This window comes from Monodelphis domestica, chromosome 7 (assembly GCF_027887165.1).
Source record: "Monodelphis domestica isolate mMonDom1 chromosome 7, mMonDom1.pri, whole genome shotgun sequence".
Lineage (NCBI taxonomy): Eukaryota > Metazoa > Chordata > Mammalia > Didelphimorphia > Didelphidae > Monodelphis > Monodelphis domestica.
The window spans coordinates 108,455,079-108,476,153 of record NC_077233.1 but is presented as its reverse complement, the minus strand read 5'-3'; the positions used below and the strand labels follow the sequence as shown (position 1 = coordinate 108,476,153).

At 34.0% G+C, this 21,075-nt stretch overlaps 1 protein-coding gene across 5 annotated transcripts in view; it reads left to right on the top strand.

Moving 5' to 3' along the window:
* Nucleotides 1-21,075, top strand: part of RAD23B (RAD23 homolog B, nucleotide excision repair protein) — an 87,134-nt gene that overhangs the window by 28,551 nt on the left and 37,508 nt on the right. For all 5 annotated transcript variants that reach the window (XM_007499636.3, XM_007499635.3, XM_056805305.1 and 2 more), the window contains exons 2-4: nucleotides 6,332-6,413; nucleotides 14,243-14,322; nucleotides 19,771-20,045. In XM_007499636.3, the coding sequence (XP_007499698.1) occupies nucleotides 6,332-6,413; nucleotides 14,243-14,322; nucleotides 19,771-20,045 (437 nt within the window). The remainder of the gene's footprint in view (nucleotides 1-6,331; nucleotides 6,414-14,242; nucleotides 14,323-19,770; nucleotides 20,046-21,075) is intronic.

Sequence of the window (21,075 nt, the reverse complement as noted above, 5' to 3'; positions counted from 1 at the left end):
TTGAATTCCAGAGAGGTTAAGTAACCACCTTGAAAAGAACCCAGATTTCCTCATTCTTAGTACAATGTTCTTTATATTATGCCTCATGGCATCATTAGATTCTGTAGCATAAACTTGTTAGTTTTTTCACAAAATCTTTGGTATAGGATTGTTACCATTTTATGGGTGGGGAAAATTGAATCTTGTGTGAAAAATCACCCAAATGTAGAATTTTAAAGTTGAAACAGATTTGTAGTTCAGTTTATATCTGAACAGGAATCAGTTTTGTCATGTGCTTGACAAGTGGTCACCCAGACTCCACTTTGAAACCTATTGTGAGAACTAAATAATACCTCTTTAATTTTTAAGGTGTTTTTTCCTTTTATAGAACTTTAAAAAAAATAAATGTTTAGGGCCCAACCTGGAAAGTCTGACTCTTCAACCATAAAGTCCTTAAAATGCTTTATGACAGCTCTTAAGTTCAAGGTTTCTTTTCAACAGGCTGGACATACTTAATTCTTTCAATAACTTATGATGACTTCTAGCCCAACACTTTCCTTGTGGATGCTCTAGTCAAGGTCTTTCACCAGAAACGGGTTGCAAAAGCAGTGGTTCAGAAGGGACCATCACCTCCTTCACTGAAATCATTGTCCCAGAGTGTAGTAGATAATAAAGGGAAACTTATTTTGGATCTGATTTAAAAGTGGTTTCTCAAGAAGAGATGAGGGAAACCTAGGAGATAGATCATGATTATTGAAGTTGTGACAATTACAGAACTATATTAACTCTGTGTGCCCTGGGTTATTAGAGAGCTGTTTCTAAACAAAGGATAAGTTAGAATCCAAGTTTAGCTATTCTACAGAGGAAACATGCAAAGGGGTGATGGAAAGCACTCAAGAATGAAATTATAAAAACAAAAAAATGATTTTGATGAGGGAATTGGAGAGCCTCTAAAGAGACCACCAGTGTGACTGTATAAAGAACTAATTGACTTCTTGTTTAGGTGTGGGCAGAATTAAAATGGCTTCTGAAAACTCTTCCAGCACTAAATTGTTACCGATGTTAGCAAACTCTTTGGGCCTCAGTTTTCTCATCTGTGTAATAAGGCTGGTTCAGATCTCAAGTTCCTTCCAACTCTAATGCCATCATCTTGCTTTGATATTTTTTTTCAATGCATGTCTTATTCATTTAAACTGTTATCTAGCCACACCTCACTTTTGAAGTTGGTTGAATGGTTGTTGGCTGTCTCATTAAGCTCATTGGTTATGAGAGCATGGTGTAGCCTAAGTCCATGCTTTGACCCATCATGGGCCAGTGAAGTTTTCTTTTTTCTTTTTTTCCTCCTATGGTGATAGACCTTACCTTGAAAGCCTGCAGAGTTGTTCAGAAATTCAGGACATTGATAACATGGAGAAGGGAGAAGGATTATGACTAGAGGAAAATAAATTGATAATCATTAATTACCCAGACCCAAAATAATTCAAAGTTTGTAATATATTTTCATTCTAATTTAGTCTATTTAAAGACTCAAAAATTAGAAAGAGACCTTAATTTTTTTTTCTTGCCCAGTGAACAATTTGGCTTTCCTTGAGTGAGTAATTCTGTATTTAAATGCCCCAAATCTCTGCCTTAAAATTCCACCTGTATTTGAGATTATATCTTATCCCATCTCTCTTCCATTTTCCTTTTTTCTTCCCTTTCCTGACATTCCTTCTTTTCTCAATTCCTATCTTTTTTTCATGAGCAGAAAAATATCTTTGGTAACTTTTGGCAACAAATTTCTATAAAAAGAACTTCAAAACATTCTTATACCGTTGGTTTACATGGTATTTTATGCTGTAGTTTGAGCCACTAAGCACCATTCTTGTGTTTTTTCCACTTTTCCTTTATATCTTTTGCCTTCTGGCTACTTATTATACAATTCATTTCTTCCCTGTATCTCATACTTATTTCCCTGAAGTCTTTTTAACTAGTTCCAATCCCATTGCCTACCCTCCCAGTTTCCAGTCAGTAATAAATCACTATTTAGGTTTCAGCTTACCAGCAGAAACAGTAAAGGACTTTTTTTTTTTTTAAGAGAAGTGTTAGTTTATTATATATTATTCAATAAACTTGGTGACCTAATAGCAATTCAACCAAAATATTTTATTACCCATGTAATAAATAGTGAATTGTGCTTAGAAATGTAGTAAGGAATTCTGCTACATGCATTTTATATTTTGGAAAATTTTTATATGACTTCTTAAGCTTTTTGTAAAAGTTAGTATGTGACAATTTTCTTTTTAAACATGACGATACACCTAGAAGATTCTGTAGACAATGCTAATAATTATGATTTTAGATGTTGGGTTTTATGCAGTACCTTTCATTCACCATTCAATTTCTTAAGCATAGTCTATATAGCAGTTTCTGCTTTCTCTCCTGCTTACTTTTCAGTAATTTGTCAAGTATTTTTTCACCTCTATGTTCTGAATATATATAGTTGTTTGCAGATGGGTGATCCCCTTTAGAATGTTGTTATATCCTCAGGGCTTAGCACAAATGAATTAAAAGCTAATTATTTTGATTATGTAAATGGCAGTTGATATTTGAAGAGACAGCAGTTTTGCAGAAACAGGTATAGTCTTGAAATTAGAAGAGACCCAACCTGGCTTCAGAAATCAGAAACCATGGACAAGTCATATAATATCACTTTCATTTTCCTTAGCTTTTAAATGTATGTGAATCCTGGCCAGGATTGTTGTGTGAAAAGTACATTTTAAATATTTACATTAGTTATTTACTAATTGTTTTTACCCGAATGTCCTATTGGTAATTCAGATTTAAAGGTAATAAAACTGATTAGGCTCCAACTTAAATCTTGTCCTTCCTTTGTCCTATAACCAGTGAATGACCAAGTCCTTTTTGTCAGTTCTGCCTACACTGTGGGTGTGTGGTCCATCTTCCCCTGCCCTTGTACCCCAACTGTAAGCCCTTATTATCTTAAAATCAATACTCTTATATTGGTTCCAAGGCAAAAGAGTGGTAAGGGCTAGGCAATAGGGGTTAAGTGATTTGCCCCCAGGGTGACACACCTAGGAAGTGTCTCATGCCAAATTTGATCCCAGGACCTCCCATTTCTAGACCCGACTCTCAATCCACTGAGCTACCCCTACCCAGCTGCAATACCCAACACTGTAGTAAAACCATTACTGTTTTTCTGTTATCATTGCCACTAACCTAGTTCAAGTCTTTGTTATTGTTATGTGGAGTGTTCCTCCCACTAGAATCCATTCTGTGTACCTGCTGTCCATGTAATCTTCAGGCACAATAGTTCTAATATCACTCCCTTGCTCAAAATTAACGTTTCCCCACTGCCTATTGAATCAAATCTGTATGCCTTAATGTGGCATTTGATTGCCTTAGATATGCTGGCCCTAACCTACTTGCTCCTCAAAACAATTGTTTTTTCTTTTGATCATCAGCCATTCTCCCAGTACCCTAGACTTAAATTAGTGAAGTCTACTTTGCTTCTTCCTATTTCATCTTCATCTCTCTACTTCCTCAGGTACTGCCTTAGTTCAGATTCTTATTGCCACCTGGACTATTATAAAATCCCTTTTACTGGTCTCTGCCACCATTTCTCTAGTCTATCTTAACACCATTCATTACCTAAGCATGATTATGCCACTCTCTTGCTTGAACTCTTACTCTTCAGTTGCCTACTTAATAGGATAGAGTGTTTAACCATATAAAGTCTGTTGCTAGCCTAAATTTTTACTACTGTTTGCATATTAAATTACATTTCAACCAAACAGACCTGCTAATTAATTATTTACTGATCTCATTCTTTTTCTGCTTCCATACTTTTATGATCAAACAATTTCTTATGTCCGAAGAGGCAGTGTGGTTCAAAGGAAAGAATGCTGGATTTAGAATTTAAAGCTCATCTCTACTACTTAGTACTGTATGCCTAGGTATGCCAATTAACCCTTTTAGTCCTTAATTTCTTTATCTGTGAATGAGAGAACTGGCCTAGATGGCTTGGAGTTGATATCCAGTTCTAAACCTTTTTGAACTACCTTTACTTCTCTGCCTAGTGAAATCTTTCCCTTCCCTTAGGGCCCGGCTCTTTCTTCCTAGAAAGAATATTGGAGAGAAGACCCGGTATTGATCCAGTTTAGCTTTCTGCTCCTGAGTTACACAAGTGTAGCTTGCTTTGAGTTTCTTATTTCTGGAAAATGGTACATTATAAGGCATTATAAGATATAATACTTATGTTCCTTTATATAATATATAAACCTGTAATTTTAGGGTCCCTTCTACTCCTTTCATTTTTTTCCTTTTTTGACCTAGTTATGCATTTATCTCATAATTATACTTATTTATATATGTATCACCCCTATATTAGATTGAAAGATATTTAAAGGATTTTTCATTTTGGTAATTTCCTGTGATTATAATAGTGCCTTCTTCATAGTCTTATATTCCCTAGTGCTTTGGCACATTCCTTTCTAAAAATAAACCAAAAGTAAGCTGCACTTGTACAGTTCAGGCATGGAATATTAGAATCACTCCAACCACAGTGCCTTCTATTCAGTATCATGTCTTTTCTCCAAAATTCACTGTTACTATAACAAGAAAAACTGTTCAGATATCTTGCAACCTAATATTTAAATAACATGTATAATATAATTTTTTGAGAATAAGTCATGTTTGCACTTACAAAATGAAAAAGACAATATGGGATGGGGGAGAAAGTAGAATTAAAAACCCAGTCCTGCATCTGATGTTTTTTGTTACTTATGTGACATTGGGCAAGCCACTTAACCTTCCTGGACCTCAGTCTCCTCAACTGTAGACTAAGGAGGATGGACCTCTTATGTCTCTTCTAACTAATATCCCCTCCCCTACCCCCCACTCCCTGCCCATCACATATGTGCTTCTCCCTACTTTTCCAAACTTTCAAAAACTCAGAAGGAATACATAGATATGGGCAACAGTGTTTCAAACTGGTATCACTTAATTCTTTTTTTAACCTGTACTTTCTGTTTTAGAATTTTGATACTATTAATTTCTAAGCAGAACAGCAATGAAGGCTATTGGAATTAAGTAACTTGCCCAGGGTCACACAGCTAAGAAGTGTCTTGAGGTCACATTTGAACTCAGGACCACCTGGTTCTCCATCCACTGAGCTGTCCCAGCATCACTTACTATTACATTCCTGCCCAGTAGCATGCCAGCCCTCTCAGTTCAACTGTGGACTATTTTCTGTTCATACTCATATTGTACCTAGTACAATCCTGAATATTTAAAAGGCTTTAAATAATTTGTTAATAAATAAAGTGCACAGCTTTGTATATTCTGTTGATATGATCATCAAAAAATATTTTGTAAGGAATTTTCACTAGAGTCATTAGGTATTTACATCTTAGTCTTATGTTGTATGTATGACTTAGAACAATAGCTGTCCATCAGTGCAGTCCATGTCATTCATGAGTGTTGCCTAAGCCATATTAAAATACAGTTGGGAAATATTTAACAAAATAAATTCAATAAAAATATAGATACTATTATATTTTGAAACTAAGATGTGCTCTTTAGGATTCCCTGAATAAGGGACCCCATTTCCATTTGAGTTTGACACCACTGACTTAGAGTAAGGAATGGCCTCAAATTATGGAACCTCACAATAGATTTATTGTAACTCCACCAAAACTTTTTATTTTTTAATTTAAAAAGTGACAGTAATAATGTCTTGTGGTGGTTGTGGGGATCTAAAGTTTGTGGACCTTATTTTTATTAATGAAGATCCATCCTTTCTCCCATCTTTGATGTGACTGTGATCAGCACATTAGTGCTCTGGAATTATGGTTGATCGTTGTATTGATTAAACTTGATTTTTTTTCTATGATAATGTATAAATTATTTTTTGTGAATAAGGTTTTTAAAGGGCTTGGAAAGTACAAGATTCTATTATACTTTCTCTTGTTCTGGAACACAACTTTGTTATTTTACTATAGAAAGATGGGACAGATTCAGTAGGAGATAGAAGGTTAGCTTAGGCTTAAGCATTGGTCAGAATGAAAAATCTTATACATCAAACCCCAATTGAATTGCTCTTTAGACCTGATTAAGGAAGTTGTAGGAATCTGCAGTTAAATTGTTGAAGAACCATTATGCTGTTAAATATATCCTGTAATTAAAAAAATAAGATTACTTTCCATAAAATCACTTTAAAAATTCAGTCCTTTGTGGCATTATGAAAAGGGAAACTAAGTAAATAAATATTTGTTTCTTATATCTGATACTGATAAGTTCTGTACTCAATTTGGAGAGATGCAAGGAAATTAACTGTTTGTTTTTCCTCTAGGTTAAGGCACTGAAAGAGAAGATTGAATCTGAAAAGGGCAAGGATGCCTTTCCAGTAGCAGGCCAAAAATTAATTTATGCAGGTAATTAATTATATCATAAATTGATAATTTTTCATTTCAAAAAGCAATACTTTTACAAATGGATTTACTTATTACCAGGATGGTTACATGTGCAGCTTAGAAACTATGGAACGAACACCTCTTATAATATCTAACCCTGATTATTGCACAGCTTTGGAATGTATACTGTAAGGAAGACAAAGCATATAGTATTGTCCCCAACGTCTTCGTGTTTTAAGCTATCAGAGTTTTAAAAACTGTATTATCTTTTGAGATACCCTTTATATCATTTAGTCATTTTGATGGTCTGTTCTTTAGAATTTTGGAAGTTGGTATTATCAAAAGAATGGAATGCCCCTCAGATGGACTATGAGCTACCATCCAAATTTCTTGATTCCCCAGGGTAATTTCCCACTTATAGTTTTCCTTTTCTCTAGTAGAGACACAAAGATTTTATTTCTCAGAATCCATTAAGGGCATATAACGTGAACCTCAGTGGAGAAAGATGGCAGAAAAAGTGAGGTTGGATTAAGTGCAACCCCAGAAATTGTCATCTGACCATCTTCCCCCTGCAAACCCCCCCCCCCATCCCCCTTTTTCTATCCATTCTGCTTTTTTGCTGTTTCTTTGCCAAGGGAATGTCTTTCTGAAGTTATATTTTCTTTCTAGGACAATGGAAGAGTTAGAATCAACAAAGGGAACAAAATCAATAAATTAATTCTTTGGTATAAAAAATAATAAAACTTAAGTTTAAAAGTGGCCTGACCATATAACAATACTTGTATTTATAACTAGATTTCGGGCTAGTTATTAAAAACACTTGTGAATTGCATAAATATTTCATGCATCTAACTGTGGCTTCTGGGGAAAATCCCACTGTTGACTAACTTTGAGGTTGAAAAACTTTTGCATTTCTTTTTTAAACTTATTTATTAAACATGAAAGATATCAGGACATTTAAAAATCCCCTACAATTTAGCAGCCTATTTTAACCTTTACAGGTCATATCTAAATTCAGATTACCTTAATTCATTTGTCTGAACATATTATCTTCTCGTGCACTTGACTCTAATTGAGAACAGTAAGAGAAGACTATTCCATGATTGTGCTTTAATGTGTGGTTTGGTACCACTTTTAGTGGTTCCCTGCCTGTTTACCTTTGTCAAGACAAGTCCTCTCCTCAGCACTTGTAGAGTCTTCCTAGGTCAACCAACCTTTTTAGATTGTAAAATTATTTCTTAATCTCTGTAAAATTAATTCTTAATATTTTAAGTTACAGTTAACACTTTTTTTCCTTTCAAAGAACTTTTATTTAAAGATGTGGCATAGATTTAGGAATAACTTATTGATTTTTTTTTTTAAGTCTAAACATGCTTCTCCATTTGTGTAAGAAATTTATCTCAGTGAAGAAGTCATCTCTGTTCATCAGTATCTGGCAAGTGTTATGTACCTTTTTCTTAAGAGAATTACCCAGGGCATTTAGTAGGGTAATGAGTTACTCAATGCTACAGTTTCAGAAGTGGTAATTGAACCTAGTTGTTCCCGACTGAGGCTAGCTCTCCCTATTGCACCTACTACTCTGTCACTCAGACTCAGTAAAATCATATGTTTTGTGTTTCTCTTTATTTCTTCCAAATCACTTTACTTTTAAAAAAATATAACACATTGTATCCCTAAAATAACTATGGAAACAAGTAGGAAGATACTGTTTTATAGGCATTATCCATCTCACATGCCCAGCTAGAGGCTGATTTGGAACTAAGCATCAAAGAGGCAGCAGCATGGCATAGTAAATAAAGAGTTCTGGACTTAGTGTCAAGAGAACTTGGTTTGACTCTTACTTTAGAAACTTGATGATTGTGAAAGCCTGAACAAGTCAGCTTTTACTAGCTATAAAATGAAGAAAAGGATCTCCTTCACAAAGTGCTTATGAAGAAATCAATATAGAAACCTTAAAGTACTGTATAAATTAGTTATTTTTTATTATATTCCTAATTCTGCTTTTTCCTGTTCTTTTTAAATTATCTATACTATACAAAACAAGTACATTATGCACCATTAATCTTAGTGGTTAAGATATCATTACTGGTTTTTTCTGTTTTATATGACTAAGCATACAGTCTCTGTGATGTGGATTGCTTTTGCTGATGTCTGATGTCAAAAGATGTCTCTTTTGCAGATCTCTGAAGTCATTATAATTAAAGATACTATCCTTGAAATATTATAGACATTTTTAAATACTTTTTTTTTCTAAAGTTGACAAATTCCAATCCAGTTTTTCAATTCCCAAGAATTTGAATTTTTAGTTTATTGGATCTTGTATTGTTTCAAGTTTGGGTATTTAGATGTCCCTTAAAAACTGGTGTTTATACCCTTTTCAATGCTATTCTAAAACTTGATTGCTTTTGAATGTATTTGAAAGAAATATGTATTGACATTCAAGTAATACTACTACCTAAAGCTTTATAGTATTGAACACAAAACTTGCACTAAGATCATAGATATGGAATCATATTAATTTAAAATAAAATGTGGAACCAACAGTATTTTAAAAATAAAAATGGAGTTTTATTTCAGGTATTATAAGCTTTAAAGGCTTCTAAAAATTGGCATTAAAGGGTTATGTAAATATTAGGTAAAAATTTTTAAGGCATGTTTCCATTCTTAGCTTTCTCTAATAACGAATTATAATTTTTATCTTCTATGAACTTATTGCTAGTTCTAGACAATACCTTTTCCTTCCTCCCTAAGCTTCTAAGAACCAATACTATGTATTGGTTCCAATGCAGAAGAGCAGTAAGAGCTAGGCTAGGCAATGGGGGGTTAAATGACTTGACCAAGGTCACACAGCTAGGAAGTTAGGAACTCCTGTCTCTAGGCCTCTCAATACTCTAAGCTACCTTTCTGCATCCTTAACCTATACTTTTTCAAAATAATAAGACATTTAAAAAATATATTTTCCAAGTACTCTTCCAAGCTTTATATGTGGTCTCATTACGTGGGTTCTCCCAAGATTGTACAGGTCAGAACAATACATTCAACATTTGGTCTTTAGACATAATTTTTTTTAAAGCCTTCAGTGAGGTCAGACTTTGAGACAGTTCACTCTACTTTTAGAAAACATTAATAGAGGAAGGTTTTTATCCATTATTGCTAGTTCTGTCTTTGATCTCAAGCAGAGTAAATGTAATCCCATTTGTATATGTGAGTTCTTCAAAGGACAACTATTATATTGTGTCACCTCCCCTACTTCTTCAAATCACCAATCCTTCAGCTTATCTTTAGTTCATTGGTTATGTTATATGAGGTGATTCTTATTTAGCTTTGAGTTAGATCAGATAACTTTCTGAAGATCTTCTCCTAGTATCTGTGATTATATGCAAAATGAAGTTCTCTTCCTATTCTCATTTTTGTAGCTTGGAAGTACAGGGTCCTACTACTTGACTAAAGAAATAGTCAATAATGAGGGTAATAGAATAGGAAAAGCAGTTTGATTTAAATCTACTTTTACCTTATGCTATTAAAACTTGGGGAGACTCTACTTCAAAAATTTAGCTAACCCTTTCTTAGGAATTGATAGGCTTTGACCTTAACTTTTCATTGGGGAGAGGGAACCATCAACTATTGATTAGATGGGAAGTAGGGATATCTTTATGCATCCTACAAAGGTAGCCCACTCCTGGTCAAATTTTTTTATGTGTTTCAGAGATATATTAGACAATGTAAAGGGTTTTTCAGTAAAACTTGTATTTAGCATTCTGAATTATTCCTTAGTTCATTTGGCTTTTGCCTGAAGCTATGGTCTATCATGGAATATTTTTAAAGCTATATTTCCAGTGCCGCTATTATTTGGGAGAGTATAATGGCCAACTTTCAATTACTTTTGGTTTTATGTGACTGGAACAATATGACAAATTTAAAGATATTTATAAAGTTTTTTTTTAAGCCATCTGTTTCAACTTTGTATTCTTAAAACCATCTTAACCAAACTATCAGGAAGCAATAAAGTCCATGAGTTTTTATTTCATTTCTTTTAGCTTTTATGCCAGAAATAAGAATATAATAAAATCTTATTTTTAGTGAACTGCTTTAAAAAAAAAAACAGAAATGCTAAATCAAATTATAAATGAAAGGAGGTAAATAAAATATTTAAATAATCTTTTAAGATTTTTATAAATTTTTGAGGCATTTTCTATTATAAAACAATTGAAGAAAAAAGACAGAATGTTAAGAGCTAGAAAAAGGACCTTAAAAATTTCATAGAGTTTTGGCCCTATTGTTTTCTAGATTATAGATTATCCTGGAAAGGGCCTTTAAGTTCTTCTAGATCAACTCTTTCATTTTATATGTGAACAATTATCCTTTTCATTAGAAGAATTATTCCAACTCTTAAGTAAAATTATTCATGTTTTGTGATTATTCTTTACAGAAAATAACAGAAGAAAATGGTTTCAAGCAAAAAAGTATTTTATAAGCTTTGAGAAGTCATAGGGTTATCAATAGATTGCTTACTTAACACCCATACCCATACCCCTCTTTCTCTCTCCCTCCCTCCCCCTCACCCCCCTTGGAAAGCATTAAATCCTAAGTGGAAAGCCCTAAACTGGTATTACTACATACTGGCTAGAATTTATCAGAAGAATAACAAGTTTGTACAAAATTTGCTTACTGGAAAATTCATTATTTTTATGGAAAATGTGATTTTGGAATTTTTTTCAAAAACCAATTTTATCTTGATTAAGCCAAAGCAAGCAAGTATAATTTTTTAAAAGGCCTTGGATTGTCTTTCTTAAAAGCAGAAAGTTAGAATAGATAGTACTGCTTTTCATTTAGATGCTGCTTTTATGCTTTGATGATAAGATGTTCTTTTCTGAAACCAACATTTTTATCTTTAAGGATTTCAACCAACATTTGCCTCTAATCTTGTGTCATAGGAATCTTTAAATTTGGTTGCATTGTTTCAACTTGTATCCTCCAAAATGGCCATATCATTGTAGGAAATAATTATAAAAATCAGTCTATTAAATTACAGAATTTCCTGTACAAAGATTACATGAATATTATTAAAAGGATAACATTGAGTATGAATTATGACTGATTTATTTATAGGTCCTCTTCCATCTCAGAGATTCTGTAGTTACAAAATCTTGTTGAGCTTCTTCATTTTATAGGTAAGGCAATCTAGACCCAGAGAGGTTGTGAGTAATCCAAGGTTACAAGATAGTAAATGTTACAGCTAAGTTTTGAACTCGGGATCTTTGGACCCTTCTCAAATGAATGTTTATTTCAATTCATAAAATGATCTTTTGGATACCAATTGTATTAAAATAGTTATCATAATATTTTAATAAAAAATATGAGATACTGAGTTTCTCCTATTTAGGTATTCACTTCGGGTTGTTTTTTTTTTCCCCAGATGTGATGATGGGTTTCATTGAACCAATGCACATTTTCCTATTTGGTGTCCCTTGCAATCTAAGCATACTGGAGTGTGGGTGGCAAGGGTTAGGGAAACCACTACATAAAGGAAAACAAAATTAATCTCCCCTGATGTGGTAATTGTGCCTTTGCATAACAGAATAAGTTAATGGCAGAGTGGAATCTGGATATCCTGATTCTGTTTTTTGTAGAGTTGGGATTTAAAAAGCCAAACTTTCCCAGTCCATTTTTCTTGCTGTTACATTAATAGCAGGGTACAATATGTTTGAATCAGTAGGGTATATAAATGGTTTTTAATTTGATCAGCCGTTCATGTTATAGTAATTTAAATTAAAATTTGCTTTAATATAAACTACTTCTTACAGTGCTTTGCACTTCATAGGTATTGCTAGGTCATATAATCATAGATTTAGAAGAGGGAAGGACCTAGTTTAACTCATTTTATAGGGAAGGAAACTCTAGGCTAGTAATTGCAAACCTTTTAGAGGAGTAGGTGATATGAACAATGTGAAGTCATATCAGGTCCCTGTGGAACAGGGGAGGGGAGCAGCCCAACCCCCACATCCCTCTGGCTTTCTAGTAGCAAACTGTGCTGGGGTGATGCAGGACACGCCCAAAGAGAGGGCTCTGAGTGCCAACTCTGGCATGCTTGTCATAGGTTCACCACCACAGCTTTAAACCAAAAGAGCTTAGCTGGCTTGCCTAAGACCCCACAGGTAGTAAATGGTAGAGTTAGGATTTAGATCCTTCATCTACAAATTCCACATTCGGTAACATGATGTCTCTAATAAAGTGTTTCATGTTTTATTCCCCCTAAATTTTACTTGAAATCTCTTTTGTTTTTTGCCAGTAATTTATGTTCCCCTCAAATAACCAGACTTTATAGTAAGCATTTTTTCATTCAAACTGTTTAGTTTTTCACCTTTTTGTTGATTTTTATTAAAAAATAATAACTGTTCTGTGTGATAGGGAGAACATTTGGGTAAATTCAGATCTAGATATCTTAGAGATATTGATCATTCACAATTTCTGGCATGGAATTCAAGAATGTAAATCAAGAGCCTACATTTAGGATATAGATGATCAGCCATGTGAAGAAAGCCAACTATATTTGTCCTGAAGTGGTAATTATGTCTTTGCACAGAGAAATTGCATCAAATAATCATTGAAACATAAAGCCTCCAATTCACTTTAATATTAAAGTTGGAATATGTTTTGTAGGGCCAATATGTTCCCAATCATTTTAAATGTGATGAGATTTTTAAAAAAATAGCCCATATATTAGTTTTAGCCAAGACCATTTTGCTTGACATGCCATTTGCTGGGATTTTTGAGTTTGGAGTCTTGTCCATCCTTGATGTAGCTCAAAAATACTGTAGCATCAAAAAGTGAACTATCATTAGTTCAGTCATGTTAGTTTTGGTGTCACTTACTTATATGGCAAACTATGATTGTATAAATTAAGTCAATTCTTTGCATATTGTGGGTCTTACAGTATTTATTAGTGCCATATTTTTGGTTTTGCCTGTCTGAAAGAGGAGAGTTTATAAAATAGTTTGTACTACAGTTTACATAAAAAGTTGGAAATTATTTGATAGTTTCTTCTGTGTTTATGCTTTTAGTTTGGGATAGAAAAAGTTGACAACTTTTAAGATTGAAACAAAGCTTTGATTAAGGGGCACTTTGGGGTAGCTGGTGTTGTAGTTGATAGAATACTGGACCTAGAATTAGAAAGATCCAAGTTCTAATCCAGCCTCTGAAGCTCAGATACTATATGATCCTGAGCAAAACTATTAGCCTCTGTTTGTTTCAGTTTTCTGTAAAGTAGAGGTAAAATAATTGCTTCTTTCTCTTTCCACCCCCTTCTCTGTGAGTTTTAATCCCAGATCTGCCTCTAAATAATATGTGAACTTGAACAAGTCAGTTAACTTGTCTGGGCCTCATAAAACTATAAAAATGAGGTATTTCAACAAAATTACATATATTAATATGTTCCTCTTCTTGCTCTATTATAGTTTAATGTATTATAACTTGACCAGGCTGGATAATGGCATTTGATGAAGTGCACTTTTTCAGATATATTTAGAGAATGACTGTTGCTTATTCTCAGGTAGTGGAAGTAAGACTGTCAATATATACAGAAGTCCTCTGTAAAACAAATGCCAATTTCCTTCTGTATTTTCTTAAATGAGATATTAGATACTATTTTGATTTTTCTCTGTATTCTGCACTTCATTCCAACCTAAAAATAGTTTAAATGTTTGAAGTTGCTGGGTTTCCTGGGGTATTTTTAAAGACTTTTCAAACAATTATACTCTTTAATCATTTGGGCTAATTTGCTTAACTTTTAAGACAAGACTCTTTAAGGCACAGTACTCGTTTATTTCAATGAATTTCTTTTAATCCACTAGGCAAAATCCTCAATGATGATACTGCTCTCAAAGAATACAAAATTGATGAGAAGAACTTTGTGGTGGTTATGGTGACAAAAGTAAGTTTTGACCTATTTTGTGTGTGAGTATGCCACATATGTGTATAAAATCAACCCAAATCCTTTCAGTCAAATCAACCTAAATCATTCAGTATAAGTGAACACAATTAATAAAACCATAGATGTGTCACAGATTATTACCATTTACAACAGAATAATAATACAGTTAATGATTTTACATATTTACAGTTAGTGTACTGCCTTGGCAAGTCTTCTGGGGTCATGGATTTTGCTGAAGTAGAGGACTTTGCTGTATAGCCATGAAAAGGGTAAGCCTATTAAAATTGGGACAGATGTTCCTTATTTAGAAATTTAACAGGCCACATTAAAGAGTCATCTTTAATCATTAAATTATCTCAAGAATTCTAAAAGACCAAAAAGCCCCATGTTTTCTAGAATAATGCAAAACAAATTATACCAGAAATAGTAATTAATGAGGCTGTTAAAGTCTTAAACTAGATATTTATTATTTAATGCAGTTAACATAAAGTAAACAACTAGTCATTTAAAAACTCCACAAAATAAAGAGATTAAAATTAAAATATTTCCTTTCTCAGGAATGAATAACAGAAAAATGGGACTTCTGTGGAAGTAGTGTTCATATTCTTCTAAGAAAATAGGTGTCTCCAAAGCACTAGCAAATTAGGGAGCAAAAAGATTGGTGGAGGTCTTGGGATAAAAGAAATTTTATTGTGTAAGGAGAGGAAATTGGGCTAAAATTAAATTTGTTTTGCAGGGTATATAGCGGAGCTAAAATTATAAACTTTGTCTTTAGACTAAAAAGTGGCATCAGTTTGAGTGTGTAGTGTAACATTTTAGGTAATGTAGTTCATAATTAAGAATCTAATTTAGTATTATAGAAATAAGTAGATTTTATTGTCTTTGTGTACATGACCATGAATAGTATTAAGTTTTTGTTGTGTTTTTTTGTTTGTTTGTTTGTTTTTTTAACCCTTACCTTCCCTCTTGGAGTCAGTACTGTGTATTGGCTCCAAGGCAGAAGAGTGGTAAGGGCTAGGCAATGGGGGTCAAGTGACTTGCCCAGGGTCACACAGCTGGGAAGTGTCTGAGGCCAGATTTGAACCTAGGACCTTCCATCCCTAGACCTCAATCCACTGAGCCACCCAGCTGCCCCTAGTATTAAGTTTTTAAAAAAGAGAATATGCTTTGTGGCAGACTTTTTCCTAAGCATGCCATAACTGATACATGAAGATGGAAATTACTGTATTCGTTTCCAGAAAATTTTTTTTTAAACAGATTATGTGCAAAGTGCAATACTAGGCCATTTGGAGAAATACAAAGTTTAATAAATAAGACGCAGTCCATGCCATCATAACATCATGATGTATTAGTAGCGGTAGTGGTAGTGGTAGTAGTAGTACTACAAGTAGTTGTAGTAGTAGAAGATTGTGTTTTCTCTTCCATTTTGTGTTTTACTACAATAGTATCTCATCTGTCTGGAAATCAGGTATCTGCAACTTCCCCCATTTGTACAACAGCTCCAAACTGAAATAAACATTAAAAAGATAATTAATATCCATATACATAGCAAAATAAAAATTAAAACTGCTCAACAAAATCTTGGTTTGCTTAAAAGAGAAGATACTTTTTACTCTTAGTTTACACAAAGGTCTCAAAGTCATGGTTTTCAAAACAGCCATTTGGAAGAGAAAGGAGTTGGCAGCAGCAGGAAAATTTGAGGCTTGAGAAAAGAGATTTGGATGGAATTGTGGGAGAGTTGGATCTGTGATTTAATTGGGAATTCTACTTCTTATTCAGATTGCCAACTCATCTGCCACTCATAGTCTTAAAACATTAAAATGGTGATTTGTGGTCACACAGCTAATATATGTCAAAGGCAGCCCATGAGAAACCTCCCCTTATTCCATAACTGAAGTAAGCAGTATACAAGGAGAAGAGCAAAGGATTTGAAGTGAAGACATAGGTCCATATCCCACTTTTGTCACTATAATATTTGGGGTAATTCAAATGTGTTTGGGACTTGGAAGTTCCTTATCTATAAAATGAGGATTGGCCTGGATATTTCTGTGGTCACTTAACAGTTTTAGATCTCTGTAATCTAGGATACCTTCTTGCTAGAAATCTATGATTGCATATTTTCTCTGCTATTACATGTGGAAGAACTGATTAAAAAGTTAAAACATCTAGATAATAATTTAATGCAGAAGCAAACTTTTGTTTTACATGATAGAATTGATGTGTACTATACTGAATCAAAGTCAAGAAATGGTTAATTTATATTCTCTTTAAGAATACAGTGATATGTGAAATGAGTTTTAGGAAGATTTTTATTCAGTTTGGTTAAATGGGAAATTGTAGTACTTCAGGGAAGGACCTCCCTCTTTTTTAGTACAATTAACAGTTCGGAAGAACTCTAGATATAGTCAAGATATTACTGTATTCATTATGTGTAAAGGTACTGTATTAGACAGTTATGTAGAAGTTTCCATGAGGAGGTCAATTCAGTAAGCATTTGAGCATCTAATATCAGTCAGGTACTAGGGACACAAAGACTAAAAAAAATAGTGCCCACTTTAAAGCTATTGATATTCTGTTGGGATGGGCCACAATGTATATACAATTAAATCCACATAAAATTTATGCAGAATAAATAGAAAATTATTTGGAAAGCCCTGTGAGAGGGAAAGGAGTGATACATACATTTATATATGTAGGTAAAGATATTCTTGGGCAGCTCGTGCCTAAGCTGTGCCCTGGAAAAAGCTAATATGGATTTGAGAGGGAGTTGAAGAAATAAAACATTGCAAGCATGGAAAACAATCTGTTCAAAGGCACAGAGGTGGGAAATGAAAGGTCATATAAATATTTTTTTTTCATAAATGTCCAATATAGTTGAAGATGAGCGATGATATACATACTCAACTCTTTGTCCATCAACTGTATTAAAGTCAAAGCAGCATTGTTTTCTCCTTGTTTAATATATTGCTTACCAAATGTAAATGATGTTTCTAATGCCATTTTCTGTCCTTAAAACTACTAACTTTATTTTCCTTCTAAAGGCTGTCTCAGAGTATAAAAAAAATCCAGACCTAAAGTTGAGATGGATTCAGGTCTGGCCTCAGGCACTTTCAAGTTCTGTGACCCTGGGCAAGTCACTTAATCCCAGTTGTCTAACCCTTACTGCTCTTCTGCCTTGGAATACATACTTAGTTCTAAGACAGAAAGTAAAGGTTTTTTTAAATAAAATAAAGTATTGCTTCTACCTCATCTAAATATCTAGAGCCTTGAGAGCTGTTCCTGTTCCTGGGTAGAACTTTGTGTGTTTATTTTATTCCTTTCCCCAATCTCCATGATACCTTCTGATTTCCATTCCATTATCAGAAAAATGCTATTTAACTATAAGAAACAATGGTGCTTTATATTTTAAGCATGATTTTTTTGAGACCTTTATCTTGATAAATCAACTGTAAATTTGTTCTTAATGGAACATTTGTTAGGTTAATCCTATCACCAACCCATTCCTCATCATGGTACAGAATTAGCCTTCATTTTTTAAGATTATGACAGTGGAGTATAGCTATGGCAAGTCTATTCAGACTAGGACTAGACATCTAGTGAAGATCATGACATTATTACAGAGTTTGGGATGGCAAGGAAAAATAGAGGGAACACACCTATCTATACCTATGAAATCATGGGACTGCAAATTATTGAATTAAACATATTTCAAACCACACATAAAAAAGAATATGTAAAACCTGCTATTTGTGGTATTAGTGTTTTTGTCCTCTGAAACAGCAGTAATATAGGATAATTAGCAAGTGTGTTAATTAGCATTTATTTATGTTGCGATTTTAAAATGGTGACTTGACCTTAGAAGACCTAGTCTCAAAACCTTGTTCTTCAAAGTCTTCAAAGCACCTAGTTAGTTACTGAACATGAACAAGGCCTTTAACCCCTCAGTAGCTCAAGACAACTCTATAACAGTGGAAGCTTCAAAGATTATATTGTTTAAAGGAAGGGGAGTTTTCACAATAGTTGCCTATTGCTAATGAAATACCAGGTTTGAAGGTACTTGATTCTTTACCATAAGTTGGTTGCATATGGTTTAAATATGTATGATTTAAGCCAAGTCAGATTCATTATTTCCCTACAAAAACTCATTTGATATAACCTTAATATCTTTAAATCATGTAATGTAGGTTTTGTTTTTAGAAGCATATGCTATACAATTTAAAGCAGCAATTTAATTTGACTTTGTTTCAAATTAATTTGGTAACCTATTAGAACTTGAATGACTTTTTTTAAATGGAGACTTTTTAAAATAAATGACTATATAGATATGGAAAAATGAATGCAATTCAGTTTGAGTTATTGTTTGTATGTGTATTCTTTTTGTTTGTCAACCTTGAATGAAATAAGTAGAATGTTTAAGATTTCATCTATTATTTTTTTAGTTTTCTTTTTCTTCTTTTTTTTAAACATTATTTTATTTGGTCATTTTCATACATTGTTCATTGGAAACAGATCATTTTCTCTCCCCCCCCCCCATGACCCCCCCCTTCCCTAGCCAATGTGCGATTCATCTGGGTATCACATGTGTCCTTGCTCTGAACCCATTTCCTTGTTGTTGGTATTTGCATTAGGGCACCTCTCTCCTCGATCATGTCCCCTCAACCTCTGTAGTCGAGCAGTTGCTTTTCCTCCGTGTTTTTACTCCCTCAGTTTGTCCCCTGTTTGAGGATAGGTTTTTTTTTCTCTCATAGATCGCTGCCGGTTGTTCAGGGACATTGTAAAGCCATTACTGGAGAAGTCCATTACGTTCTCTTGTACCACAATGTGTCAGTTTCTGTGTATAATGTTCTCCTGGTTCTGCTCCTCTCACTCTGCATCACTTCCTGGAGGTTGTTCCAGTCTCCATGGAATTCCTCCACTTTATTATTCCTTTGAGCACAATAGTATTCCATCACCAACATATACCACAATTTGTTCAGCCATTCTCCAATTGAAGGGCATCCCCTCATTTTCCAATTTTTTGCTACCACAAAGAGCGCAGCTATGAATATTCTTGCACAAATCTTTTTCCTTATTATCTCTTTGGGGTACAAACCCAGCAGTGTTATGGCTGGATCAAAGGGCAGGCGTAGTCTTTTATCGCCCTTTGGGCATAGTTCCAAATTGCCCTCCAGAATGGTTGGATCAATTCACAACTCCACCAGCAATGCATTAATGTCCCTACTTTGCCACATCCCCTCCAGCATTCATTACTTTCCTTTGCTGTCATGTTGAAGACTTCATCTATTATTGAGCTAAAACTAATGCTAAGAATAAAGTTTAAATCATTCTGGAAGTAATTTTGTAATGCTTTTGAAGTAAAGTGGTAGGTTTTTGAACAGTATAATGTAATGGAGAAAAGTAGTATGCTATTTCTATCTTAAGATTTGATTTTTGTTTTTATTCATATAGCCCAAAGCAGCAGCCACATCAGCACCATCACCAGCTACAACTCAACAATCAATTCCTGCTACCACTTCTACTGTTAGTTCATCTACAGCAGCATCTGTGGCTCAAGCCCCAACTCCTTCCCCTGCCTTGGCTCCCACCCCCACACCTACATCTGTCACTCCAACACCAGCTGCAGCAGTATGTGAACCTATACCTACTAGTGCTCCTAAGGAAGAGAAACCAGCAGAGAAGCCAGTAGAAGCTCCTATTGGTGTTAGCCCAACATCATCTGACAGGTATGATCACCCTCTGGGAAATTGTAGATCAGAACTCTTCCAAGGCAGCTATATCACACAGTGGATAAAGTGCAAGGCCTGGAGTCAGGAGAATATGAGTTTAAATCTGGCCTCAGACACTTCTAGCTCTGTGGCTCTGAGCAAGTAAGCCACTTAACACCAATTGCCTAGCCTTTACCTCTCTTCTGTCTTGGAATTGATACTTAGCATCAATTCTAAGAAAGAAAATAAGAGTTAAGAAGAAAAGAAAAACTTCCATATGAGGCAGCTTATATTGACATCAGATTCAATTTTGATTTGTTACTATGTTGAAGGAACATGAACTATTCAAAGCTACTGATGATTTACTGGGTGGGATTGAAATACAACAGTATCAGGTCAGTGTCTATATATTCTTTTAAGTCATTATTAAAGTCTTAAGATTTTGCTAAGTCTCTTTATTAAATCTATTCCCCAAACTTTTGGAACTATTCAGGCTTAAATTTACTAAGGTTCAGATAGAAAATAGAGATTCTAGGTAGAGAAATTCTGGGTTTTTAGAGCCTGCCATGTTATTGCATATTTGTGGTTAGAAATAAAGTTAGCAAACTTAAGTTTTTAGAAAGCATTGGCATAGTGAAGTGCTAGAATTGGTAACTGAAAGATTTGTATTAAAATCTTAGCTCTTAGGCTGTGCAATCCTAGATTTCATAATCTATTCTAAGATTTCGAAATAATGCAGCAGATTTAGGACCTAGAAAAATTTTTGATATGTCTCAATGAGACAGCAATAGCTCCTATCTTATGTAGAGACTTATATAATACATTTTTATAAATATTATCTCCTTTGATCTCAACAGCATTATTTTGTGTTGTGTGGCACAGTATCTATGTGGGGTTTTTTTTGTTTGTTTTGTTTTGTTTTTTTAACAAATCTATTTTGGGACTATGTGTCACAATCTCTAATTCTGCATGAGAAAACTAAGGCCAAAGAAGTGACTCATTCATGGTTATAAAACTGTTAGAAGATTGATCTGACCTGTCTAGTGAT